This window comes from Gorilla gorilla, chromosome 11 (assembly GCF_029281585.2).
Source record: "Gorilla gorilla gorilla isolate KB3781 chromosome 11, NHGRI_mGorGor1-v2.1_pri, whole genome shotgun sequence".
In the NCBI taxonomy this organism is placed as follows: Eukaryota; Metazoa; Chordata; class Mammalia; order Primates; family Hominidae; genus Gorilla; species Gorilla gorilla.
Window position 1 is genome coordinate 22,732,019 of NC_073235.2, and position 27,125 is coordinate 22,759,143.

The 27,125-nt window shown below is 50.8% G+C and overlaps 1 protein-coding gene across 1 annotated transcript in view; it reads right to left on the reverse strand.

The window, feature by feature from the left end:
- Window positions 1-246: 246 nt before the first annotated feature.
- TFCP2L1 (transcription factor CP2 like 1) overlaps window positions 247-27,125 on the reverse strand; it is a 68,398-nt gene continuing 41,519 nt past the window's right edge. The window contains exons 7-15 of the mRNA XM_019022769.3: window positions 26,073-26,183; window positions 23,267-23,358; window positions 21,507-21,555; window positions 21,328-21,421; window positions 18,933-19,023; window positions 17,804-17,907; window positions 15,568-15,710; window positions 9,215-9,266; window positions 247-8,042 (exon numbers count right to left, since the gene is read on the reverse strand). Coding sequence (XP_018878314.2) covers window positions 7,996-8,042; window positions 9,215-9,266; window positions 15,568-15,710; window positions 17,804-17,907; window positions 18,933-19,023; window positions 21,328-21,421; window positions 21,507-21,555; window positions 23,267-23,358; window positions 26,073-26,183 — 783 coding nt within the window. The 3' untranslated portion in view covers window positions 247-7,995. The remainder of the gene's footprint in view (window positions 8,043-9,214; window positions 9,267-15,567; window positions 15,711-17,803; window positions 17,908-18,932; window positions 19,024-21,327; window positions 21,422-21,506; window positions 21,556-23,266; window positions 23,359-26,072; window positions 26,184-27,125) is intronic.

Here is a 27,125-nt window from a genome sequence, read left to right on the forward strand (position 1 = left end):
AGGCTGCAGTGAGCAGTGATCATGCCACTGCACTCCAGCCTGGGTGACAGAGCAAGACCCTGTCTCAACAAAAAATTAAGAATTCTGGAGAGGGATGGTGTGATAGTTGCACAACAATGTGAGTGTACTTAATACCGCTGACATGTACAATTCAAATAGTGAAGACGGTAAATTTTATGTCTTGTATATTTTACCAGAATCTAACAAACAAAAAAGCAAAACAACTCAAGGCCTGAGCCACAGAGGTTTCTTACAAATGTGAGTTTTATTTGCATTCTAACCCAAGCACAGATCCCACATACAGACTTCTCGTCCGCACAATGGTACAGTAACAAGTGCAAAATATGCTTTATTTCAGGTACAAAAACATGGCAGTAGGACAACTTTGAGCTCAACGCCCACCTCCCCAGGACCTCTCACACCCACCTGACCCATCCAAGGGCCACACCACCCCGACAGATACTCCCACCACCTTTAGAAAAGAGTCACCCAATCTGGAGAAAGGTGTGAAGGTTACATCTTTAGAAAGAAATCACTTTAAATACATGAACATTAGAGAACACAGTAACCGTGCTTCCACCCAGCACGGGGAGGCTGCAGGGAGGCACCCCAAACAGTCCCCTTCTCTTCTGTGGTTAACCAAGCAAGCCCCGCAAAGCTTTTCCCAGCAGAGCACACCCAGCCAGCAATGAGGCCTCAGGACAGAGCCAGCACTGTGACAAAAGAACTCGTCCCACCTATCTGAGAGCATGAGATCTGCAAGTGGGATCCGGACTGGACACCAGGAAGCTCAACCTGGCTCGGGCCATCAGTAGCTGTGGGACCCTGGCCCCCATCTAACCTCCCAGTTGACGTCCTGCAAACTGGGCTAGTGGGGGCCTCCCCATTGCTTTAGGGAGGATCAAGTGAGAAGCTGACCAAACGCGCAGAACACAAAGCCTAGCCTGTTAGCCCCAGCTGCTACCACTACTGTTACTCACGAAGAAAGGGACTGCATTGGCTGCTGTCTGCCCCTGGAGTGAAGACACCAGGGGTGCACAGAGGCTGGACAAGCCACAGGGGGCTGGATGGCCACAGCCGGACCTCGGACCCATCTCCCATGGGACTCCTTCCATTTGAGGCTGTCCATCCTCCAATGGCAGATGCAGAATTCTCAGGCCCAGGATACCCTTATGGAGGGCCAGGGGGCTGCCCCTCAAAACCACCAAGCTGAGGCCACTGTGAGCGGTCCCCTTTGTAGCAGGAAGAGCAGCTGGACACATGGGAAGAGGCTTGCAGGCTCCAGAGAAGCCAAGAGGTCCTCAGTCCCCAAGGTACTAGGTGGAGGTGAGATCAGGCTGCCCCTCCCAGGACAAGAGTGTGAGCTGGCCAGGAGGCCACTGCTGCCCACCACTGCTCAAAGGCCTTCTCCACGCATCAACCCTGAGGGGCCTGGCCAGGGCATGCAGGCCAAAGGCCCAGCGGGTCTCCAGGAACAGGAAGCAGGCGGCAAGAAGGAAAGCAAAGGGCTCTGCATTCCCACCACGAGGCGGGGTGGACTCTGCAGGAGCCAGCTGAAGCACCAGAACCTTCCAAGGGGGGCTCGCCAGCCACACAGGACACGAGATGCGTGACAGGCAGGGTTAATGCAGAAACTGCTCATCTGAATGCTTCCCCTGCTTCCAAGCTCAAACCAAGTCATTTTATTCTTTTAAAAAAGCCCTTACTGTCTGAGGCTTTCTTTAAATAATCCAACAGGGATGGAGGTAATGGAGGTCTGGCTCAGTAGTCAGCAGACTTTTTCTGTAACGGGCTAGATGGTAAATATTTTGGGCTTTCAGAGCCAAGAGGCAAAATCAATATTATGTTGGCATAAGAGCAAACAAATGTCCACAATTTTTAAATTGATGAAATCCAAAATACAATAATTGAGTACATATTTTTGGTAAATACATGTCTACTAATAATAAGAATTTTTTTTTGTGATGGGGGAGAAAACACTTAATTGGGTTGAAAGATAATATTCCCTATCATAAATCAGTGGCATAAACAGCCAGTGGGCCAGGTGGTCCCACCGTATGCTAGCTGACAAGGGCAGTCACACACCGGTAAGTGCTGATACAGGATGAGGGGTGCGGAGCCGAGGATATTGTTCTCTTTGATGAAGGCCTGAAAACTTCCCCTGGCCCCTGCTGCCCACCTCAGGGCTCCTCAGGACGAAGGGCATGAGGACAGGTTCCCACTCTGGCCCTTTGCTGGGGGACATGGTTTGGTTGCCCCATCGCCAGGCTGGCCAGCTAGGGCCCAAGCAGTGACTGTCCTTCCCCACCTTATCCCATCAGCTGCCCTGCACAGAGCAGAAAACCCATGCCTCAGAGCTACTTCCTAAGGACACTGCCTCTAGAAGGCCCTAAAGTGGCAGAGCCGGGGATGGCAGGTGCAGCCCTGGCCACTAGCACAGCAGTTGCCCTCAGATCTGTTAGCTGTGACCCATAGATTGGGGGAGGGAGGAAAGCCAGGAGGAGCTTTTGCAGAAAGGTCTGGAAGCTAAGTGGGGGTTTCAGGAGCTCTCAGGGTACCCCTGGGCAGGTCCCAAGAAGGAGGCCTGGGGTGCCTGACCAGCACCTCACTGGCCCTTAAGCCCTGTCCCTAAGGGGCAATGGGAAGGAGGTGGCAATCAGAAGAGGGTACAAACATTTCCTACCTGCAACCCTGGACTGGTAACATGACACAGAGCATGCAACCCGAGGGGAAGTGCCTGCGTGAAGCCAGTCATGTGGGAGACTCGCTCTAGAGACCTTGCCCTGCTCGGGGGGCCTCGGCCAGTGCCACTTACACCGTCTAGAAGAGCTAAGGCCACCAGCTTCATCCACTCTCCAGGAGGTCACACAAGATCAAAAGAGGATCATCAAGCTACCGAGGGAGCCTGTTTTCCCCAAATGCGAAGGGAACAGCAGTCATCTCCACACCTTGCCAAGCTGAGGCTGCTTCTGGCTGTGCTCATGGCAAATTCATGGGCAAGGGAAGGAACCCAGGTACACATGTAAACACGCACATGTGCACCAATGACACAGACTGTGCCTGCACTGTGTCTGGTCCCTGGCTGGCAAGGAATATCTGGGGGCCCCCATAAGTTTGCGGAGGAAGTAGTCAGCCCAGTTAGGAGCTAGGGCTGATTCCCAAAGACACGATGGACACGATCTGACCCATGTCAAGAAGCATGCCGCCTTGCACTGCAGGAGCACTGGTGGCACCGTGTACAACCAGGATGGGCACACATAAAGGTCTCCTGCCTGTTGTGCAATTTTCAAAGATTTTTTATTTTCAAAAAGACAGAGATGGAGTCTCACTACGATGCCCCAGGCTGGTCTCGAACTCTTGGCGTCAAGTGATTCTCCCACCTCGGCCTCCCAAAATGCTAGGATTAGAGGCATGTGCCACCACGTCCAGCTTTTTGTACGATTTTGATGGAGGGAAAAATGGGAAAACCCCTCAGATTCATTTCATGGCAGGTTGGTGCCATCTTCAGAGATCACCAAGCCCGTATTTGTAAGAGGAGGAGATAGAGACCCAGAGAGGCAAAGAGACTCATACTGAGCGAGGGTCTGGGATCTAGGACCCTGACTCTTGGTTCTCTGTTCCTCTTCCTACACCGCAGGCAGTGTCAACATCTAATCCCCCACCCCCGCCCAATCATCCACTGTTTTCCCACCCCCTCTGAGCGCCTAGGGACTTTCTCCCTCTGCTCCACTGACAACGGCCTAAGAGGCTTTTCCGTTTATTTCATCGACTTGTTAATGATTTTCAGATCTTCAGTTACTCAGGCCAGCCCCTGAAGCAATGCTGGACTTGGAAACTTGTGACCCTGGCTGGCTCCAGTCCACTGCTGGTAAAGCCTTCTCTAGGTTAATAGCTCTGTGTAAGGGGCTCTGGGCTGTCTGGGCAAGAGGTCACTAGGGCAACACCTGACCTTTGCTTAGGACCCCAAGTCAAAGCCTCGACCTCCCCACCCCATCCTGTCCTTTCCACAGGCATTACCATGCCCCTCCTCCAGCAAACCTATTATTCCTCCATTCAACAGCCTCTGTCCCTTCATCCAGAAAGGACAACCTGGTAAACAGGAAAGGGTTTATCTCAACCTTGCAGATACCCCGCAAAAACCGTGACGACCTAAGAGTAAGGAACTCAGCTTTGGGCTTCCAGTTCAAGATGGTGGCCTGAGCACATGTGTCTGTCTTATTTCCCTCTGGGGTTCACTGTAAAAAGAAGCTACAGTTCAGAAGCCACAGGTTGGTGGGAGTGCCCTGGGAAGAGCTGTCCTGCTCAATAGGCCAGCACCTCCAGACTCACAGGAAAGACCCTGGACAGCTGTGGGAAGGGCTATGGCTTTTCTGTATGTCAATCAAATGAAAAATAAAACCTGGAGCTTTAGCTCATCTGACCCCTGTGGAAGGGATGAGCTGCTAAATCAGGCAGCTGAGATATTTTGGTACCAAATTACCATGTGTACTTTTTTTGGTATTTATTATTTTCTATTCTTTCATAAGCTATAAGCTTTAACTACAACCACGAGAAGGTAAGAAGAGCAGATGCCAGGGGCATGCCAGAAAAATGGAAGACTCCACTAATAGCACACTTAAGGTAACAGACTTTTATTACATCTTCTTTTGGAACTTAGAAGACAATATTAGCCTCCTACACTTTTGAGAATTAAAATTTAGCCCACCATCATTTGGCCTTGGTAGTGACATCACTTGGGTACAGTGATGACAGACAGCCTGAGGGGCTGGACCTCAGAAGACTAAAGGTCTAGTCCTGGTCCTTCCAGTAATGGGCTGTGTGACCCTGAGCACATTATTCCACTTCTAGGTGATTCAGTTTCCTCATGACTCATAACAGGAAATCATTGGTCTCAACCTTCCTCCAAGGACTAGTGTGTGAAGCTAGAACATGCACCAAGGAAGACTGGGGAACATCGGAGAAAGATAGGACTCGGTACCGTTGACTCAGGTAAAGAGGGAGACAGCAAGAACAGAGTAGAAAGGCAGCATAAAACTGGTGGAACCAAACACAGACTAAGTAAAAAAAAAAAAAAAGGTAAGCTTCCCAATGACACCATGTCCCAGGAAAGAAGATCCAGTAAGAAGCAGAGGCCTTTAGCAAGGGTGCCAAGACAATTCCGTGGAGAAAGGATATTCTTCTCAATAATCAGCAGTGGGACAAGTGGAGATCCACAAGCAAAAGAATGAAGCTGGACCCCTACTTCACATCATATATAAAAATATACTCGAAATGGATCAAAGACCATTGTGAGAACTAAAACTATACAAGTTCTTAGAAGAAAACACAGGCATTAATCTTCTTGACCTTGGATTAGGCAATGGTTTTCTAGATATGGCACCAAAAGCACAAGTGACAATAGAAAAAAAATAGGTATCTTGGAAATCATCAAAGTTAAAAAGTTTTGTGTCTCAAAGGACACCATCAAGAAACTGAAAACAATCCACAGAGGGGGAGAACATTTTTACCAGTCATATACCTGATAAAAGACTGGCATCTAGAATATACAAATAGCTCACCCAACTCAATAATAAAAAGAAGGCTCATCCCTGGTAGTCTAGTGGTTAGGAAAATAGAAAACTTAAAAAAAAAAAAAGACAACTCAATTAAAAATAGGCAAAGGATCTGGATAGACCTTTCTCCAAAGAAGAAATACACATGGCCCGTAAGCACAGGAAAAGACACTCAACATCAGTTGCCATCAGGGAAATGCAAATCGAAACCACAAGATAGCATTTCATACTCATTAGGATGCTAAAAGCAAAAAGACAGATAATAGCAAGTGTTGATGAGGATGTAGACAAATTGAAACCTGGATACATTGCTGGTGGGAATGTAAAATGGTACAGCTGCTATAGAAAACAGTCTGGCAGTTTCTCAAAAAGTTAAAACACGGAGTTACTGTAAGACCTAGCAATTCCACTCCTATGTATATTCCTAAAAGAAATGAAAACATATGTCCACACAAAATCTTGTAGAAATATGTTCATAGCAGCATCATTCAGAGTAGCCAAAAAGTAAAAACACACAAATGTCCATCAACTGATGAATCAATAAACAAATGTGGTCTATCTATACAATGAAGTATTATTCAGCAATACAAAAGAATGAAGTACTGATAAATCCTCAACTTGGACGGCCCTAGAAAACATTCAGTGGAAGAAGCCAGTCACAAAAGAGATATCACATGATTCCAGATATATGAAATGTCCAGAGTAGGTTCATCTTACATGGAAAGTAGATTCATGGCTGCCTTGGACTGCAGGAGTTGGGAAAGTAGGGGAGTGACAGACAAAGGGTACAGGGTTTTACTGGGGGTGATGAAAATGTACCAACGTTGATTGTAATTCTGTGAATTGATGGTGGTTCTGTGAATACAACTGGACACTAGCAATGGGTAAACTGAATGGCATGTGAATGGTTAACCCGCTCCCCCCTTCTCCTCTAAAGAAGGAAGAGGAATCAGAAGCCTGTCCTCACTCTGTTCTGTAGGAATGCCATGGCTATTACCCAACATAATGACTAACAGAGCCCCTTCTATTCTGAAATGTCCTGGTTTATATGATAAATTTATATCGCTGCCCTATCACTATGTGCTACCATGCAGGTGACTTTGCCCCTCTGAGCCTTGGTTTCCTCATCTATAAAACAAGTTCTCCCCATTGTAGACCCTGTTTAATTCTGGTAGTCCTTCAGTCTAGCACTTCATTCCACAGAAGCTCCATTTAGAAGCTATGACATCCCATTCAGGTGGTCAGAGGGTTCCCCATGAACCTAAATTAACCAAGAGCTGAAGCCCTGGGCCAGTAGAGATCACTGGATCCCAGGAACCAGAGGCAAGACAAAGACGAATTTCTGAGTCTACCACAGTTACTGACACTCAAATTTCCCAATAGTTAGGCCATTAAGAAGGATGATGCACCCATTCTGATGCAGGCAAAATACCCTAAACATAGCCTCTACAAACAAACAAAGATAAACATGTAAGTGAGGGGCACTCAGAGAAAATACATCGTTCATGTGGCAAGTTTAGCAGCAGTTCAACAAGGTCTTCTCTAACTTTCTATAAGTCCATCCAAGAGGGCCTGGTATTGTGGTGGTCAAGGTCATCTGATGACACCTAGGAATGGAATACTCATTCCTAACCCTCCTTACCCGTGATCGCCAGGAAATAAAATAGTCTTTTTCTATTACCATCCCCCTAACCTCCCCACAAAGGGCCTCAGAACTAATGTCTCTGAGAAAGGCCGTGCACATACATTGTGGCATCTACCATGCCAATGCGCCAGTGCAGAGACAGGAGCACATCTTTGGGTTCCGCAGCAGCAGATCCTTAGAAACGACGTAGAGAAGAAAGAGGCAGAAGGCACAGAATAGCCCCACTCCCATCAATTCATCCAAGAACAGGAAAGGCGGATGCTCACCAGGGTCACTGAGAAGGGAAGCAAACCTGAAACAGGAGAATGAGGGCAAACTGCTCCCATCAAGTCGGCAGTGCTGGCCATGCAGCCAACTCCCAGAGGAGGAGGTAAAGGTACCAGCTTCCAGGGTGAAGCAGAGCTTTCTCTGGAGGCAGGAGAGTGGTCAGAAGGGACCAATACAGGCGGCACCAAGATACCCAATCAGCTTCCAACTAAGGGATGAGGGGTTTCAGAGCAGACGTCTCCACTGTTTGCCCTTTTAGAACGTCAGAGTTGGACCAATAGAAATGAACAAGGAACCATTCAAAATCTGGAGGCCAAGAGGAAGGGAGAAAGGAGCCACTGGCTTTCTGTACACCGTACTTGGTGTCCACAGGCTTCTGCTGGTTGGTGCTCTGTAGCTTTCACAGACTGGGCAGGGTCCCTCCTGGCCTCAGCTTGCCTGGTGAGGCCACAGCTTACAGTGGGGCAATGTCTACATCCACGGGGATCCACCGGGCTGGGAGCTGGAGACAGGTACGAGGTCCACTGCTGCTCAGAGTCCACATTTCAGGATGATGTGGTAGCCGTCATTGCTCTCAGCTGCAAGAGAGAAACACTGGGTGTATTTCACAGGAAAAAAGGTGCAGTGCCACAGTATTGGGGAGTCCCAAAAGGCACGCTGTTAGGGTATCAGCAAAGACCACCAAAATAGGGCTGCATACAGCAAAGCGTGCTGGCAGCAGCAGGGATCTCACATACCCTGACATCTGCCTCGTTTAGTGTCTTTCTGACAATAGGTCTTTCTACCGTAGCCCTAGGCCCAAGGATGAAAACCTATGTTCCAAGGAGGATTTGGACAACTGTGGTTCTCAGGGATATTATGGCCCCCAAGGCCCCAAAGACACTTGGTGGCGGCTGGGCGCAGTGGCTCACGCCTGTAATCCCAGCACTTTGGGAGGCCAAGGCAGGCAGATCACGAGGTCAGATCAAGACCATCCTGGCTAACACAGTGAAACCCCGTCTCTACTAAAAAAATACAAAAAAATTAGCCGGGCATGGTGGTGGGCGCCTGTAGTCCCAGCTACTCGGGAGGCTGAGGCAGGAGAATGGTGTGAACCTGGGAGGCGGAGGTTGCAGTGAGCTGAGATCGCGCCACTGCACTCCAGCCTGGGTGACAGAGCAAGACTCCGTCTCAAAAAAAAAAAAAAAAGACACTCGGTGGCTAGATCCACGGGACAAGGTGGGAAGTGGCCTCATCATGGTCCAGGGTCTATGAGTCGGTCAGAGGGGTTTTGTTCTGACATATCCTATACATGCACCCCAACCCTTAGGAAGGCCACAGCAGGTCTTTCTCTACCTTTTATGAATAAATACATGTTCCTGGCCCACAGGCTCTTCCTCAGCAGAGCACAGGCACACTGTCAGGTGGGCCCCCTCATCCCCCATCCCGACCCACGCTGCCTGCAGACTCAGTGGCTGTATTCCAGGCTTGATCTTCCTGGAGGACCCCAGGAAACCCACAACGCTTCTACTCAACACGGAGTTCATAGAAAACAAGTTGCCTGGCCCGGGATTTCCCTTTCAGAAGTGACCCTGGGGGCCAATCTCACTAGTTCTGCCATTTCTAGGGCTAGCTTTCACGGACAGTTTGTGCTTTCTTTTTCTCAAAGGCTTTTCCCAGGTCAGCACTCTCTGGAAGGGCCCATCCTGCAGGCAGGCCCCACCCTCTCACCTGCCCCCACAACTACCCTAAGGGGAGGGGGAGGCTTCACCTTTAATTGTGCTGAGGACAAAACAGGATTCATCTTGGAAGTTCTGCACCATCTGAGAGACAAAAGAGAGAACATGTTCCTTCAACCACGAGTTCATCATTTGGAAAGCCTCGGTGGCAGAGCCTAGCCATGCGCAGCTGCAGAAACACCACTGCCACGGTGTCCACACACACAGGAACACAGTAAACACCACTGCCACGGTGTCCACACACACGGGAACACGGTAAACACCACTGCCACGGTGTCCACACACACGGGAACACGGTAAACACCACTGCCACGGTGTCCACACACACGGGAACATGGTAAACACCACTGCCATGGTGTCTACACACACGGGAACACAGTAAACACCACTGCCACGGTGTCTACACACGCGGGAACACGGTAAACACCACTGCCACGGTGCCCACACACGGGAACACGGTAAACACCACTGCCACGGTGTCTACACACACGGGAACAAGGTAAACACTACTGCCACGGTGTCTACACACACAGGAACACGGTAAAAACCACTGCCACGGTGTCCACACACACGGGAACGCGGTAAACACCACTGCCACAGTGTCTACACACATGGGAACACGGTAAACACCACTGCCACGGTGTCTACACACGCGGGAACACGGTAAACACCACTGCCACGGTGTCCACACACACGGGAACACGGTAAACACCACTGCCATGGTGTCCACACACACGGGAACACGGTAAACACCACTGCCACAGTGCCTACGAATGCAGCAGGAACATGGTTCTGCTACAACATTCACTGAAAAATAAGGACACAGAATCAAGGTGTGACATGATTGCAATTTAAGTAACAGAAACCTGAACATAACCCCAACCATCTAGTATGAATATGAAGGATGGAAAGAGGCCCAAACGGGAATCAAGATGTTACCATTTAATACTGGACCACTGATTTATGTTTGTTTGCACTATTTTTGCTTTTTCCTAGTTACTGATTCTTCCAGTCTCTATAACGGACGCATTACAGGAATGTGTATGTGACTAATGGCAACAGAGAAAAACAACTAAATAAAATGTTTTTAAAAATAGAAACCCTGGTACTTAGTAGGATCTGCACATCAGCGTCCTACAAAGACAAAATATAAAGGAGGGTTCCACTACCTGTGTCTATAAATGTGGCAGGAAACTAACGACTCTGCTCAGGAGCCTCCTCTCTGGAGTTCTAATTTCGATGAACTACCCAGTGACCTTGGACAAGCCAACCTTTTTAACTTCCTGTCTCCATGGCCCTCTCTGTAAAATGGGGCTGATCTAATGATAAAAATATAACCAGAATGTAGAGCAACAGGAACTGGTGTCCACTACTGATGGGGATGTAAATCTTCCTAACACTGTTCATGGGACCCAGTAAGAATGACCATGCATTTCCAACAAGGACATTTTCCTACATTCTCCTACAAGTCATGAGCCCTGGACAAAGTTCTACATCACAAAGACGGGCATGAGGCTGGTTAGCGCAGCACCGTCTGCAGTAACACCAAATTCCTACCAGCCCTGTCAATCAACAGCAGAAGCATGAACCAGATGTGATGGAATCATGCTCCTCGGCAGTGCCAATGAGCGCCAGCTGTATACTTCAACATGCATGACCTTCCAAACAAAATGTGAAATGAAAGAAATCACAGAAGAATACACTATGATTTCACTCATAGAAAGTTTTTAAATAGCAAAATTAATATATTGAGGAGGAACAAGGGAATGTTTAATAGAAAATTCATACTAGCCAGTTGGCTGTTATGAAATCAGTCCACAAAGGGGCTTCTAATGTAACATTCTGGTAACCTGAGTGCAGGTACATGGGTACTTCAATGGTTCTTTAACTGTATAAGTAAGTTTTACAAATTTTTTCCATATTTATACTGCATTTCACAATTTACATTTAAAGAATATTTTTAAAATATATAAACAGGCCGGGCGCGGTGGCTCACGCCTGTAATCCCAGGACTTTGGGAGGCCGAGGCAGGTGGATCACCTGAGGTCAGGAGTTCCAGAACAACCTGGCCAACATGGTGAAACCCCATCTCTACTAAAAATACAAAATTAGCCGGGCACGGTGGCAGCTGCCTGTAATCCCAGCTACTCAGAAGGCTAAGGCAGGAGAATCGCTTGAATGCAGGAGGCGGAGGTTGCAGTGAGCTGAGATCACATCACTGCACTTCAGCCTGGGTGACAGAGTGAGACTCTGTCTCCAAATAAAATAAAATAAAATAAAATATATAAACATATAATACACACACACACACTAGCTAACACAATGGCAAAACCCTTTTTCAAATTGAAAAAATGCCATCCACATTTTATGGCCTGCTCTGGATTACTACCTCGAATCTTGCAAATCCATCCACCTGTCGCCCCCGCCCCTCCCACAGGGCCTAATGATGCGTGAAGTACATTTACTCTATTCTGCTGGCCTGCTCCATCTAGCACTCTTGGCAGCCCAGCCACTTGGGCATGCGAAGCCCTACGCAGAGCCCACATGGGCTTAATCAGTAACTCTCTTGTTTAATGAAGTGCCCTTGCACCCCAGGGGCCGGCTCCGCGGCTGGCCAGGCTGCCTCCAGCACTCTGGGCAATTAAGAACCAAAGGTTTCCAATAGATTCGGGGTTAAGAGGCAAGGAGACTTTGGGGAATGAGAATCGCCTACTTAGGCGAGGTGGCATTTGGGTTCTGCTCTCTGCTTCACTTGCTTCACTGCCTACTCTTGAGCACACAGGACAAGCTGAGGAAGGAACTGCCTTCAGGGACCCGTGATATTGCAAGCGTTCCCCACATTTTTGGCTTTTGTCTTCACAAAAGGAAATTCATTTTGGAATGCAAAGTGACAAGCCTTCGGTGACACTACAGCTGTCCACTGCTCACAGCATGTCCACCTTCCTGGCTATTCTAAAGTCAGCTCTCAGGTTAGGAACCTCAGGCTTCATTTTCCTGCTCCGTAAAATAGGAGTTAAAAAAAAAAAAAATAGCTAGGCCGAGCACAGTGGCTCACACCTGTAATCCCAGCACCTTGGGAGGCCAAGGCAGGTGAACTGCTTGAGCCCAGGAGTTCAAGACCAGCCTGGGCAACATGGTGAAATGTCTCTACAAAAAATTAAAAAAAAAAAAAATTAGCCAGGCATGGTGGAACATGCCTGTGGTCCCAGCTACTCAGAAGGCTGAGGTAGGAGGATCCCCTGAGCCCAGGAGGTCGAGGCTGCAATAAGTCTAGCTGTGACTGGGCCACTGCACTCCAGCCTGGCTTACAGAGTGAAACCGTGTCTCAAAAAAAAAAAAAAAAAAAAAAAAAAAAAGCTCGATTAGATTTGAATGTAATAATATAAACGTAATTCTTAACTGGTGAACTGGTGACAAAAATAGCAAGTTGCAGATAAATGTACGGCTGCATGTTTGCTGCATGTTTTAATTTTTTTTTATTTTTATATTTTTGAGATGGAGTCTCGCTCTGTTGCCCAGGCTGGAGTGCAGTGGCACAATCTCAGCTCACTGAAACCTCTGCCTCCAGGGTTCAAGCAATTCTCCTGGCTCAGCCTCCCAAATAGCTGGGATTACAGGCACCCACCATGCCCGACTAATTTTTGTGTTTTTAGTAGAGACAGGGTTTCGTCATGTTGGCCAGGCGGGTCTCGAACTCCTGACCTCAGGTGATCCACCTGCCTCAGCCTCCCAAAGTGCTGGGATTACAGACATGAGCCACCATGCCCGGACTGCATGTTTTAAAAACCCACACCTACATACACTAGGGCACACACAGAGACAAGAGCACAAAAAAATTGCCTTGCAGAATCACATCAAACTTAACAGAAACTATTCCAGGAGAAAAGAAGGGGGAGGTAAGCTTTTTTCACATCTACCTTCTGCTGTTCTATGTTGCTTAACTTCTTATACTAATTACAAACTACTTTTTAATGTGAAAGACAGGGAAAATCCACCTTGCTGGCCTCCAGGACTGAGAGGAAGTGCTTGTGAACATTCAAGGGCTCTGGCAGTTTAATGACAAGTGGCAAGAGGATTATTACTAGTAATGTCAATCTGTGAAATACACAAACCCTGAAAAGCCTGACATTTTTATACATCCCCAAAACTAAAAAGATCTCTCCATCACTAGCTCCCCCAAATAACAAGTGCCCTGCAGAATCACAGTCAATGACACCACCCACGACTTGTTTAGTGTCTCCTGGCACCTGCCACTGTTCTCCCACCTTATCTGTACTACAGTCTGACAGGTATATGCATCCCTGTTTTGCAGATGTGGAAACTGCAGCACAGAGAGGTTCAGTAAATTTCCCCCAAAGTCATTCAGCAACTAGGAGGTAGTTTCGGGTGGGGACACCAGTCCAATTCCAAACCCTGCATTTTCTCTACTTTTCCCAGCCACTGTTTCTGTACTCAGTATCACCAGCTCAGGAACACTCTTGGCAGCATCACCAGCAAAGGCAAGGACCAGGGATGGGAAGAAACAAATCGGAGTCTTAATCCACAAATACTGGCCTTGTGTCCTACCACTCCTTTGCTGGTCCAGGGTCAGGTGAGGCTCTATAATCCTCTATACAGAGGCCTTCAGAATTCCCAGAAGGGCTCGGGGTCTGCTGGGGACTCAACTGGGGGCACACGATCCCATCCCGCTCCCACCAGCAGAGTCCTATGTTTTTGTTTGTTTGTTTGTTTGCTTTGTTTTGTTTTTGAGATGGAGTTTCGCTTTTGTTGCCCAGGCTGGAGTGCAATGGCATGATCTCAGCTCACCGCAACCTCCGCCTCCCAAGTTCAAGCGATTCTCCTGCCTCAGCCTCCCGAGTACCTGGGATTACAGGCATGCACCACCATGCCCGGCTAATTTTGTATTTTTAGTAGAGACAGGGGTTTCTCCATGTTGGCCAGGCTGGTCTCAAACTTCTGACCTCAGGTGATCCGCCCACCTCGGCCTCCCAAAGTGCTGGGATTACAGGCGTGAGCCACCACGCCCAGCCACAGCTCTATGTTTAAAGGCTTCACTTCAGCTGGTGCAGGGGCTCATGCCTGTAATCCCAGCACTTTGGAAGGCCAAGGTGGATGGATCACTTGAGCCCAGGAGTTTCAGACCAGCCTGGGCAACATGGTAAAACCCTGTCTCTACAAAAAATTAGGCAGGCGTGGTGGTGAGTGCCTGTAGTCCCAGCTACTTAGGAGCCTGAGGTGGGAGGATGGCCTGAGCCTGGGAGGTGGAGGTTGCAGTAAGCTGAGATCACACCAGCCTGAGTGATAGAGCAAGACCTTGTCTCACAACAACAACAACAACAACAACAACAAAAGGCTGGGCACACCTATAATCTCAGCACTTTGGGAGGCTGAGGCACGAGGATTGCTTGAGCCCAAGAGTTCAAGACCAGCCTGGGCAATGCAGCGAGACCCTGTCTCAATTTTTTTTAATACAAAAATTTAAAAATAAATAAATAAAGGCTTCACTTCAGCAGGGGCTGGGTACCTTACAGGCTCAGAGCTTGGGCCCTGCAGCTCCAGTCCCTGGGTTCCCACCATAGCTCCACCCCTTACCCACTGTTCAACCTGGGGCAATTACTCAGCCTCTGTGCCTCAGTCCCGCATCTGTGAAATGGGATAATAATAACACCCACATCATATAGAGGCAGGCGGGATTAAATAAGTCACTATGCATACACTTAAAACAAGTACACACTCCTGTTATTAGGTGGAAGGGGTCCAGGATAGAACAAACTTAAAAGCCTCTGTTCTACATCATGCAAGGAATGCCTAACCCTTTGGCAGGCATATTCAACACCCGCTTCTTAGCCATGAGCGGGTCAGATCCCTGGAAACCACAGTACCTGAGCCCTCTGCCAGTAGCTGCTTGTGCTCTACACTGCCCTGTGCCACCTGGGAAGGCTGTGGCACCTTCACCACTTGGCAGAGGCCTCTGCTCTCCTCTCCCACAAGCCACAGCCTCACCAACACCTGCCCCGGAGTCCACTTCACCTCTCCCTGGGGCCTGTCACCCACCCTGGGGGAACGCCCCTCTCCTGACCTCCACAGCCCTGACTATAAGCACCCTGGGCCAGCGTGGAGTCTGTCCTCCTGGCTCCCACCAGGCACCCAGCCCAGGAGGGGTAAGGAGTGCCTACTTGGCATGGCAGCCATTCGGACCCAGACGGGGCCTCAGCACTCTCCATCGCAGCCCCGGACAGCCACAGCTGCAGATAGTGTGCAGATGAACCTGTCTGTCACTCCCAAACCCAAGTGTGTTTCTGGGGCAGGGGTTCTGACGCTCCTCCCGTGGCCCAGAGCCCGTTGTCGGGGCAGGCCGGGCAGCAGGCCGGGCAGCAGCCCTCACCTCGTTGCTCACCACCACATGGATGCCCGTGGGGCCCTGCCGGTAGACTCGGTGGATGTGCTGGGGGGAGATGCTGTACAGGTTGGCGATCTTCTCAATCAGCTCCAAGGTGGTCAGCTCTTCCAGGAAGATGGCGTGGTACACTGGGGGAAGGAGGAGCAAGTGCTGCTTTCCAAGTGGCCATTCCGTCAGTGTGAGCCTCCCACCCACCCTGAGAAAGCAGTAAGTCCTTTGTCAAAATGCCACACCCAGGGCGGCGGGGCAGGACCACACTGCCACTCTTTTTGTTTTGTTTTGTTTTGCGATGGAGTCTCGCTCTGTCGCCTAAGCTGGAGTGCAGTGGCGTGATCTCGGCTCACTGCAACCTCCATCTCCTGGGTTCAAGTGATTCTCCTGCCTCAGCCTCCCCAGTAGCTGGGATTACAGGTGTGCACCACCACACCTGGCTAATTTTTGTATTTTTAGTAGAAATGGGGTTTCACCATGTTGGCCAGGCTGGTCTCGAACTCCTGACCTCAGGTGATCCGCTCGCCTCAGCCTCCCAAAGTGCTGGGATTACAGGGATGAGCCACTGCACCCAGCCAGGCTGCCACTCTCGATTCCTCTCGGTCTCTCTTGGGGTGCTTATGTGAAATGCAGAGATTCCCTAGACCCATCCCCAGCCCAGTGACACCCAGCTGGGCTGAAGGGAGTATCAGGCAATTCTGACATGCAGCCAGATGTGAACCCACGTCAGAAGGAAGTAACAAATTCTGTCCCTTTTCAGCTCTTTTTGCTGTTTAAAGGGTTCTTGGATAGCTGGAGGGCAATGAGTGAAAGTTAAAAGGAACTATTACTTGACAACAGAAAGGAGAAGGCCTGGTCTTTCCCCTGCCCGCAACACAGACCATACTCAGCCTCAACACAGTAACCCTAAGGAGAGAAGAGAGCACCAGGAGGGCACCATGGTGTCAGCAAGTGGGAAGAAAACAGTGACACTGACACAGACATGGCCTGCACCAGCCAGGCAGGAGCAAACGCCACTGGCAACCCAGGGTGGGTTACTCAACTTCAAGGGACCTCAAGTTCCTCAAAAGCAAATGCAATTGGATTAAATTCAATATTCTCAAGCCTTTCCCTCACCTGAGAAACCCTTGGTTCAACAAACCTCATCAGAGGCCCAATATTTTAAAAGCACACACAGGTGGGTGTGGCAGCTCATGCCTATAATCCCAGCATTCTGGGTGGCCAAGGCAGGCGGATTTCTGGAGTCCAGGAGTTTCAGACCAGCCTGGGCAACAGAATGAGACTCCATCTCTACAAAAACATACAAGAATTAGCCAGGTGTGGGGGTGTGCACTTTTCTTTTTTTTTCCTGAGACAGAGTCTCACTTTGTCACCCAGGCTGGAGTGCAGTGGCATGATCTCGGCTCACTGCAACCTCCGCCTCCCTCCGCCTCCCGGGTTCAAATGATTCTCCTGCCTCAGCTGGGATTACAGGTGTGACCATGCATGGCTAATTTTTGTATGTTTTTTTTAGTAGAGATGGGGTTACTCCTGACCTCAAGTGATCTGCCCGCCTTGGCCTCCCAAAGTGCTGGGATGACAGGCATGAGCCACGGCGCCCAGCCTACTTTTTCAATATTTAGAGATTGGGTCTTGGTATATTGCCCAGGCCGGCCTTGAACTCCTGGGCACAAGCAATCCTCCCACCTCCCCAGGTGCTGGAATTATAGGTATGAACGACCACACCCAGCCACAATTTTGCTCCTAAAACAAACCAAGCTGCCAGCAAAAAGAATTAGCAGGATCCCAAGCTGACGCCTTTCACCATGGCCACTGGGAGTGCTCGGTGGGAGCAGGAAGGCTGACAGCCACGCCTCTGAGGTCCTTGAGAGTCTCCTCTCATCAGGAGCTGCATCGGGAGCAGTTTGAGGAAACAAAAAGCTCCAGGGTGGGCATTCCTGGCTCCAATCCTGACTGCCACTGACTGGAAGCAAGATCTGGGACAATCCCAACACCTTCCCAAGCCTCGGGGTGTGCACTAAGGCAGCACCCACACTGCGGGGCCGCCACGGGGTCAGACCATGCACCATGCAAGGAGCATGCACTAGGCTGCCCTTTCCACGTGTGGGCATGTGGGAGCCCAGGACTGTCCTGCACATTCACTGGAAATGAACAGAGGCCAGACTGCGGGCTTGAAAGCCAGGCTGCGGGACCCAATGTGTGGGTCCCAGCTCTGCTCCCCACAACTCACCACACAGGTTGCTGTCTCCACTGCCGTCCCGCTTCTGCTGCAGGGGCACTCGATTCTGCTCCAGCTCCTGACAGACATAAATGGTCATCTTTGGCCTCACATTCCTGGCAGGAGAAGAGAAAATAAATAATAGGTGTGGTGGACCAGGCACAGTTGTTTCAGAATATTCCAGGATGGAAACAATAGTGGGCAGAACTCAGGGAGGAAGAAAGACAGCGGTGGTGACGTGGAGTGCCTGTCATGGGGTGGTGGATGACCCTCCCAGGTCCCGCAGCCTGCCAAGGGGCACTCTGCCCCAGACCACAAAGCTCAACATACAAGACGTTTTCAGGCAACAATTAGAGCAAACACTGTCTGTGGCTTGCTGTGTATCAGGTATTGTTCTCAGAACATGCGTAACTCATTTCATCCTCACACAACTTGCAAGGGAGCTAGGACTATCGCTCTCATTCCACAGTTGAGGAAACTGAGGCTCAGAGGGCAAAGGGCTTTCCCTTCACTGCACAGCACCTAAGAGGCAGATGTGGGACTCAAACCCAGGCTCTCACTCTAAAACCATGCTGTCCATGCGTGGCTATTAAAACTTAAATTCACTGAAGTTAAATAAAAATTTCGTCCATCACATCAGCCTCGGTCCAAGTGCTCCACAGCCACATGTGGCCAGCACGGCTGCAGAATGTCTCTGCCATGGCAGGAAGGTGTGCAGGACGGCGCTGCTCTGGAGTCTCCCCCGAAACTGCTGCATGATACCATCTGACCAGCCCCAGTCCACAGCTCCCCTCAGCGGGGGAGCAGCTCCGAGCCCAGGACCACACAAGCATCTGAGAACATGGGCAAGTGGCTCAGAGGCCAAGATCCAGAGGCCAAGGCTCTCGTCCAACCAAGAAGAGGGAGGGGCCTCCAGGCAGGGTCTGCGGCAGCCGGCCACATCTCCCACTGCAGTGTCTCACTCCCCTGCTGTGGCCCGTGCCCCTCTTGCCACATTTCCTCCTACACTTGACCCCACACTGCAGGAGTCCTGTCCCCCCAGCCAGACCACCCACCATCCAAAAGGCTGAGGTAGGGGTTTCCCACCACATGCCACGGGACATGAGCCTCTGGCTGGCTTCACAGAGAAACCAACACCTACCGGCCTTTGATGGCATTGAAGAGCCGGATCCCATCTGCAGGACCACAGATCTGGACCAAATCATCTCGGGACATCTTCAGCAAGTCAGCACCTAGGCAGGAAAAAAATGGGGATGCCTGTTACATGGAACCCAGAGAAAGGGCTCAGTCCCCAAGCAGCTGCAGACCCCATAGCACTGGGGGTAGGGGGTGGGGAAGAGCCAGCTGCACTATCTCACAGAGAGAAAATGGCAAAATGCTCAACAACATCAAAAGATTGCAGCCCAGGAAGTGCCAGTGCTCACAACAGAGTACAACAGAAGTCAATAGGTCCCCACTGCCTCATTGCCTGCCCTGCTTGCTTGCTTTCTTTCTTTTTTTTTTTTTGGGGGGGACGAGGTCTCACTATATTGCCTAGCCTGGCTGGTCTTGAACTCCTGGGCTCGAGCAATCCACCTACCTCAGCCTCTCAAAGTACTGGGATTACAGACATGAGTCACTGCATCTGGCCTCTTCTCTTTTTTTTGACATATAATCTGTATGCATAGATGTCATCAGCACAGGGCACCGGCCACGTGTGCATCTGTCTGTATATGGAAGTATACAGCTCGCTGGATGCTGACAATCTGAATACACCCCAGGACCCAGCACTCAGAGCCAGCAGTGAAACATTACCAGCCTCCTGTAGGCCCCTCGTACCAGCCACCACCCCTACTCCCACCCAGGGGAGCCACTATCCTGACTTGCTACAGTGCAGACACGTTTTGCATGTTCTCTGAAGTTTCTGTACATGGAATTGAACGGTAGGCACTCTTCCTGGTCTGGCTTCCCTCCCCCCAAGTCATGTTTCACGGTGCATTTGTGTGGAATGTAGTCATAGAGTGTTCATGCCCGTTATTACCTATCATCATTGTGTGACTACACCACAATTCACATTCCCACTTTATGTGGATGGGCGCTGGGGGAGCTTCAGGTCTGGGCTGTTATGAATAGGCTCTCTGAACGTTCTCATACATGTCTTTGTTCATTACACAGGTGCATGTCTGCCGGGTCTAGCCCCGGAGAGGGCTGCGGGGTCACAGGGTGTGTTTGGCTCTAGCAGATACTGCCAGCAGTTTCCCAGAGTGTTGCATCCATGTATGGCCCCACCAGCAGCATGTGAGGACGGGCCCACAGTTAAAGGAACATAGGAAGGTGACTGTCTCATGGGGACAGAAGTGAGCACAGCGTGAGGGCTGCCCCTTCCTCAAAGCCCAAGGGGTCCCCGAGAGCCTGGGTCCCACACACTCTCCAAGGTACTAGTATATCAGCCTCAGGTGAAAGCCTGCCCAAGGCCACAATTCCCACTCCTCTCCTCTCACCACAATAAGATACGGTTTTAGGTACAATTCTATAGACACAATGGCTTCCTTTCCACTGGGAGTAAAAGCCGAAGTCCTTCCACTGTTCTTCCAGGGCCCCCATCCAGTCCGTGTCCCTTGGTGCCTCTCTGACCTCTCCTCCCCGGGCCACTCCACTCCACTCCACCTGGGTCCCCTGCTCTGCGACCACATAAGGCAGGTGCCCACATGGTGGCTGACTGCCCTACTTAAGACACAGCCGGCACTCCTCCTCCTCCTCCACCCAGTCCAGTGCAGGGTCCTCTCTGAACCCCCACTCCCATCACACAGGTCACACTGCACCGAAATGAGTGGTTTATGCATCTGTACTGACTTACAGCTACAAGCTCCCAAGGACAGGGACCCTCCCCCAACAGGCTCTCAGCAATGCCGAGCTGAGGATGTGCGGGCGTCGTTTCTCTTCCACTGCCACAGGTGTCTGTGGAATCTGCTCCTCTAGTTGTGGCCAAGCCTTTACTCTGTCACTGTGGATGAACTCTACTTGGTGACAAGGCTCACTGCTCAGTTCACCTTTGCACTCCACAATACCTAGCTTGGGACTTCTGTCTGAGGGCCCATCAGGAAGGGCTCTGACACTTTTTAAAGAAGGAAGAGCCCCCTTTCTGTCTCACCTGTGGCCTCAACTCCACCTCCCAGGTCGTGGCTCTGGAGCCAATGTGAGGAGCAGTATTTGGGTAGGAAAAGCATAAGGGGCCCTGCATCACCCTGCCGCGCTAAGGGGACTCTTCCTGGGCAGACCAGAGCCCACCAACCCCCCGCAGGTGAGGAGATCTTGACCAAGTCACCCAGATGGTCCCCCTCAAGTCGCACTCACTTGGGACCTTCTCGGGGCAGTGTCACCTATGTCCAGCACTTGGCCCAGGGTTGGGGCACGTGAGCGAGCGAACCCACACTATCTCGGGCCTCCCAGCTGAAACGACAGCGCTGCCTGTGTTGACAGCAAGTCCTGGAAGGTGGCCAGCCTTGAAGTGTTTCCAAGATGCTCATGGGCTCTAAACACAGTTCGGAGATGCTCACCTGAGAAGCTGGCAAAGAGCCGGCAGAACTGCGAGAACCTGTTGCGGTGAAGCCACTGCTGGGCATCCTGGATCGAAGCTGATGGGAGCAGGTGCTGTGGGCAGAGGGGAGAGGCCTTGAGATGGTGGCTTAGGGCCCACAAGGGACCACCAGCCAGAAAGCCCTGCTCAGACACTTACGTCACTGCCCACGGGCAGGGCCTCCACCGGGTGGGTCGGAGAGGCGTTGCTGCAAAGGAAAAGGAACCAGTGATGAGGACAGAGAGGGCTCCCAGGGCAATGGCCAAGGTCCCGGCACCCAGCCTGGCACTTTTACTTCCCATCAGATGCAGGATTTGTTCTAAGTGAAATGAGTCCTCAGGAATTTCCTGAGTCACAGAAACACAGCAGGAGCCAACGTCCAATCCCTCAAAATCCCTAACTGAGCCTTCGTTGTAGACAGGAAGTTCTGATAGGCTACACTGCCCCAGTCAATGACACTCCTCTACCCCGAGACACTGGCAACACATCCCAGGCCCCTGTTGACTGACCCCTGCTGGTCTTGAACTTGGAGATTCAAAGCCCCAGCCCCAGGGAAAGGCACGCTGACTAAGGGCACCCAGAGCCTTGGCACCTGGAAGGCTACCGCCAAACTCAAGGGTCCTCCACCAAACCCTTTGCCAGGTGGTGAGAGGAGAGGGCATAAGAATCCCACGGGGAATTATTTTGCAGTGAACAAGCACCCGCAGCCTGACATCCATCCACGAGGAAAAGCACTGTTCTGTTTTCTCCCGAGAGGGGGTGCACAAGCTTCCTCGGGGGCCAGGTTGGGGATGAGGCACAGACCTGAGCGCTCTCCAGGTGGACGGCGGTGAAGGCTGCACAACAGTGTGAATGTACTTAACGCCACCAGACTGCACACTTAAAAATGGTAAATTTTGTGTTGTGTATATTTCTCCATAATGGGAAAAAGAGACCCTCGCAGGGCTGATCCCCAGACCGGTCATCAGTGAAGACAGCCGCCACTTCTCACCAAGTGTCTACAGGGTGCAAGCATCGTACACTTGTTCCTCCCGACCCTGTGTAGAATTCTTAACCCCCTTTTGTAGTAGAGAAACTGAGTCTCAGGGAGGTTAAGGGAGTTACCCCCAGAAAGGTACAGATTGAACATTAGGTCTGCCTGAATCTAAACATAACACCGTTTCTGTGTCTACCCCCACTTCCCTGGGGACTCCTTGGTAAAACCAAGTTCACAGACAATCTCGCTTTCTTATTAGGAAAGTTCTGTCTGCCAAGCATGGGCTCTGACGAACCTGCAGGCAGAAAACAGGCAGCCTCCCACCCAGCACTCTCCTGCCTCCACCCCTGCTGCCAGCACAGGGCATGCAGAGCCATCACGGTGACCCATGGCCCCGTGCCGTGCAGCCCACAACACTCAGGAAACTGATTGTCCTGTCACAGCATCCTCAGGGTCCATGTGGCCTGTGTGTCTGCAGAGCTGTGTGGGACAGCAGTGAAGCCAGTTTCTGTGTTGTAAGGCCTGAAACCCAAGGCAGAGAGGACCCTAGCCAGACCCTCTCACCCCCACACTCAGTGACCATGCTGGACAAAGAACCAGGAAAGGCCCCCCAGACAGCTGCTCCCTAAGGCACCACTGTCAGGAGGGCCATTCTGCCCCAGAGGGCACCAGAGGCTGTCTTGGGTGGCTGACCGCATGCACCCTCAAGCCAGTCCTGGTTCACCAGGTAAGTTCTGGGCCGCTGTCCCACCCGACAACGTTTACAGGGGTGTTTCTGAGCACTAAAAGTTGTGTAAATGCTGAAGACAGTTGTGACTGCAACACGAGTTAGCTACCCTGAAACCCAAACAGAAAGGAGAGCAGACCCAGAAAGGAAGACTAAGAAAGGAAAGTACACCTGTCTTCATTCCAGGGAACCCAAAGAAAGAAAGGTGGGACGTACCCTTCGCCGAGGCCAAAGCTGTTTGGAGAACCATTGTAGCTTGGGGATGGGGCGCTGTTCACCTGGTAGGCCACGTCGGGCCACGGAGAGCACTGCAGGAGAGAGCACAGGGCGAGCTGGGATCTGGAGAGGCGCTGAGCCGTGCTCCCCAGGTCCTCCCAAGCAGGCATGCACTGACACCAATGCACGAGCCCCCGACCTGTGAAACGCAGCCTGCGTTTACCCAGTGCCCACAATGAGCCACGGCAAGGCAGGTTACGAGGGCCACATGAAGGAAACCAGCAGAAATGTTCAGTAAGTCACCCCTGGAGCAAGTGAAGTACGCAAGGGGTCTCTCTGGGCTTCCTAGCAGTAAAACCAGAGGGGAAACATCACAGTCATGTGATTCTTGGGTCCATGAGAGAGAAAAAACGAAACCAGCCAGTTGCTCAGAAACAGCTTTTCCTGGGAGAGACAAATTCGTGTAAATGTCGTTATAGGGAGTACTGGACCACAGGCAACTTCCAAACAAAAAAACAAGCAGCAAGAGTCAGTATTAAAACCTGTGCTATTTGAAAAAAGAACATGCCGACAGGGGCGGAGGCTCTTGCACAATCACCAAAAGCAGCTCCTCTCAGTGAAATTCGATGGTGTTCATTCCATTTCAGGCATTCTGCTAGGGGCTTGCGGGAGATCCACAAACATGAAAGATGTGATCTTTGCCCTCAAAAACATTCTACTATGGAAGCCAAAAACAAATGCATGTGGAGTCTCCCAAAGGAAGCAAGGATTTACAGGTTTTGCCTGCTGGAGAAAGTCCATCCAGCTGAAAAAGTTCATCTCTTCCCTTCCCTGCGATGATGCCTCTTCAGAGAGGGCCAATTTGAAGCATTCCTGAAGATTTACTATCACCCACCAAACTATAGTGTTGGTAAATATTTAAGTGTTGTGAGTGTGGGCTCGAATTTGTTGGTGCTAAATCCTGCAGCCCAAGGAGGAAAGCTGAACAGCTGATAGAAGTGGCAGCCAGTGCCTCCCAGGGTGGGCTTTCAACTACGCTGCACTGTGGCAAGGGCTTGGACAGACCTGGCATGTGGCTCACCAGGACCTCTCTTCCCAGGGGCAGTCAGCAGAGGAGCAGAGAGGTTGAGGCTGTTAGGGAGAGAATGGTATCAGGAGGTGGGGAACACTCTGGGCAATGGCACCAGCACAGGCATGAACCAGGTACGGGAAGAAACTGGTCTGGCCTCTAATCCATAAATGCAGTGCTTGCGTCCTGCCACTCCTTTGTGGGCCGTGGGGGAGGCAGGTGACTGACCTTCAGTCAGATAAAATGCCAGTGTACATCTACCTGACCACAAAATTAGCTTTTACACTGTCTTCTTGCAAATACCCTTCTGCATGTCCACACACATACATACATACAGCTGCTCGTCAGCCAAGACCGGGCCACCATTCTCTTAGACGCTCCAAGCCTCACCCCTAACAGCCTTAATCCCACCATGGCCGGCAGGGGCCTTACCACATGGAGGGCCTTCTGAGGAAGTCCAATTATTCAATGAACAAACACCACCACCAATTAGTTAGCCTGACTGCAGAACACAGTGGGAAAGAGTTGCACAAAAATTCCCAGTAAAAAAGGAGGCACTAGCTGCAACTTGTAAAGGGAAGAGGAGGTTAGGTACAGTGGCTCACGCCTGTAATCCCAAGCACTTTGGGAGGCCGAGGTGGGCAGATCACTTGAGGTCAGGAGTTCAAGACCAGCCTGGCCAACATGGTGAAACCCCGTCTCTACTAAAAATACAAAAAAATGTGCTGGACATGGTGGCACATGCCTGTAATCCCAGGTACTGGGGGAGGCTGAGGCAGGAGAATCACTTGAACCCAGGAGATGAAGGTTGCAGTGAGCCAAGACTGCACCACTGCACTCCAGCCTAGGCAACAGAGCGAGACTCAGTCTCAAAAAACAAACAAAAAAAAAAAAAAAAAGGGAAGAGGAAGAGCGAGCTCCTCAGGAGTTCCCATGGACATATGGAGGATTGGAGCAGGCTGGCATTGCTGTCAGGGTTAACAGAAAATGCAACCAGACAGCAAAATAACAAGTGCTGACACCCTCCAACCCCAGAGATCCCACTGAGAATGGAAACCTGCCGATTGCTTCCCATGTGCAGACCTTCACATGCACAGTTATTCACTGCACCACTGTCTGAAACTCCAAGAGCCCAGAAACAACCCCGCATCCACCAACAGGCCATCACACACGATGCCATGCAGCTGGGTAAGGAACTAGAAAGCTGTAGGCATCAGGCACCAAGATAAGCTAATAATGGAAAAAAGCAAGTTGTGTCTATGTACACTGTTGGTGTATAAATGCAGGCATGGGGCAAACACGTGTCTACACTGGCTTCACCTGCAGACAAAGTCGGGCCAGATACAGAAGGTTTCTGCCCTGGAGGGGAGAAACCATAAGGCTGGGATGGCACTGGGAGGGATATTTTCTGTTGTACACTCTCTTGTACCTTTTGAATTTAAAACCATGTGAATACATTACCTACTCAAAAAAAAAAAAAAAAAAAAGGTAACCTAATTTGGGAAAGCACAAACGCATTCAAAGGGAGCAGAGCTGGAAGTTATTTCTGAAATACCTCCCGGGCCACTGGGTCTTATCAGATGAACACGAGCTCCAGACACTGGAACCCACCACAACAGAATAAGCACTCTCAGAAGTAGTCACCCGAGATGGGCGATTTTCCAAGAATCTAAACCAGCAGCCCTGCTCCTGGTGGAAGGCCCTTGGAGGCTCTGTCCCCGCACCCAGCCGGCTCACCTCTGTGAGGATGGTGGTTTCATAGGACGGCTGGTATTTCTCCTTCTCTTGGGCAGTTCTTTTCTCCATCTTCTCCCGGTCAGTCTTCTGTTTCCGATCGGCTCCCTTCGGCTGCGAGCAGAGTACAGAGTCCAATCAGCCCAAAACCGACACAGGCAGCAGCCCCCAAGCCCTCTCCTGCTTCCCACCTCACCCAGGGCCCCAGGGCGCAGGGAGGAACTCGGGCAGGACAGCACCTATCTCCCCTCCCATTCCGCCTGAATGCTTCCCCACCTGAGGAACTCGGAACCTGCCACGGGTCATGCACTCTGCTGCTCAAGGGAAAAAGATTGTTTCCCATGGCCACTCACTTATGAAAAGGAAGCTTGGGGACCCACAAGGAATCCCAGTACATTCCTTGGGTTACCCAGGGAGAGCAGAGGAAAGTGGAAGAAGTACAGGCTGCTGGTCTGGATTTAGTCTGTGCTTGCAACCTGAGAAATCCTGGCCATAAGCTGAAGGCCTCCTTACCCCCAACTCTCAGGACTCCCGCTAAGCCCCAGCTTACACTCTGTCTGCAGGGGAACGTCTCCATCCAGAGAGAGAGCCTGACAATCATGGGTGCTTTGCAAACCGGGGCAACTTTCAAAGGGTGTACAGGCTTCACAGCTATTATTATTCCCTTCATTTACAGAGTGGGAAACTGAGGCTCAAGGGGTTCATCAGGATGGGAGAGGATCCAAGTGAGAGTGGCCAAGTGTGCTGCATCGCAGGCCGGCCCTGCAGGTACCACCATGGGGGGCCTTCTCGACCTTGCTATGTAGTCTCCTGAGCATGTGCATCTTATGAGCTCATGCCTACTTGGCGAAGTCAGATGTAAAGACTCCGAGCCGCGCTAGAACCGAGCAGTTTTACTACCCACACAGCAGGCTACATGTGGTGGGCAGGTAATGAAAACAGTAGTTCAAGCTCAACGGCACCTTGAGGGATTTTCATTCCAGGGGGCACCTTTCTCAGGCTATGGCTTTCGGCTCCCAGATCAAGGGTTTTTAGGGAGCATCTCTTACAGCAGTG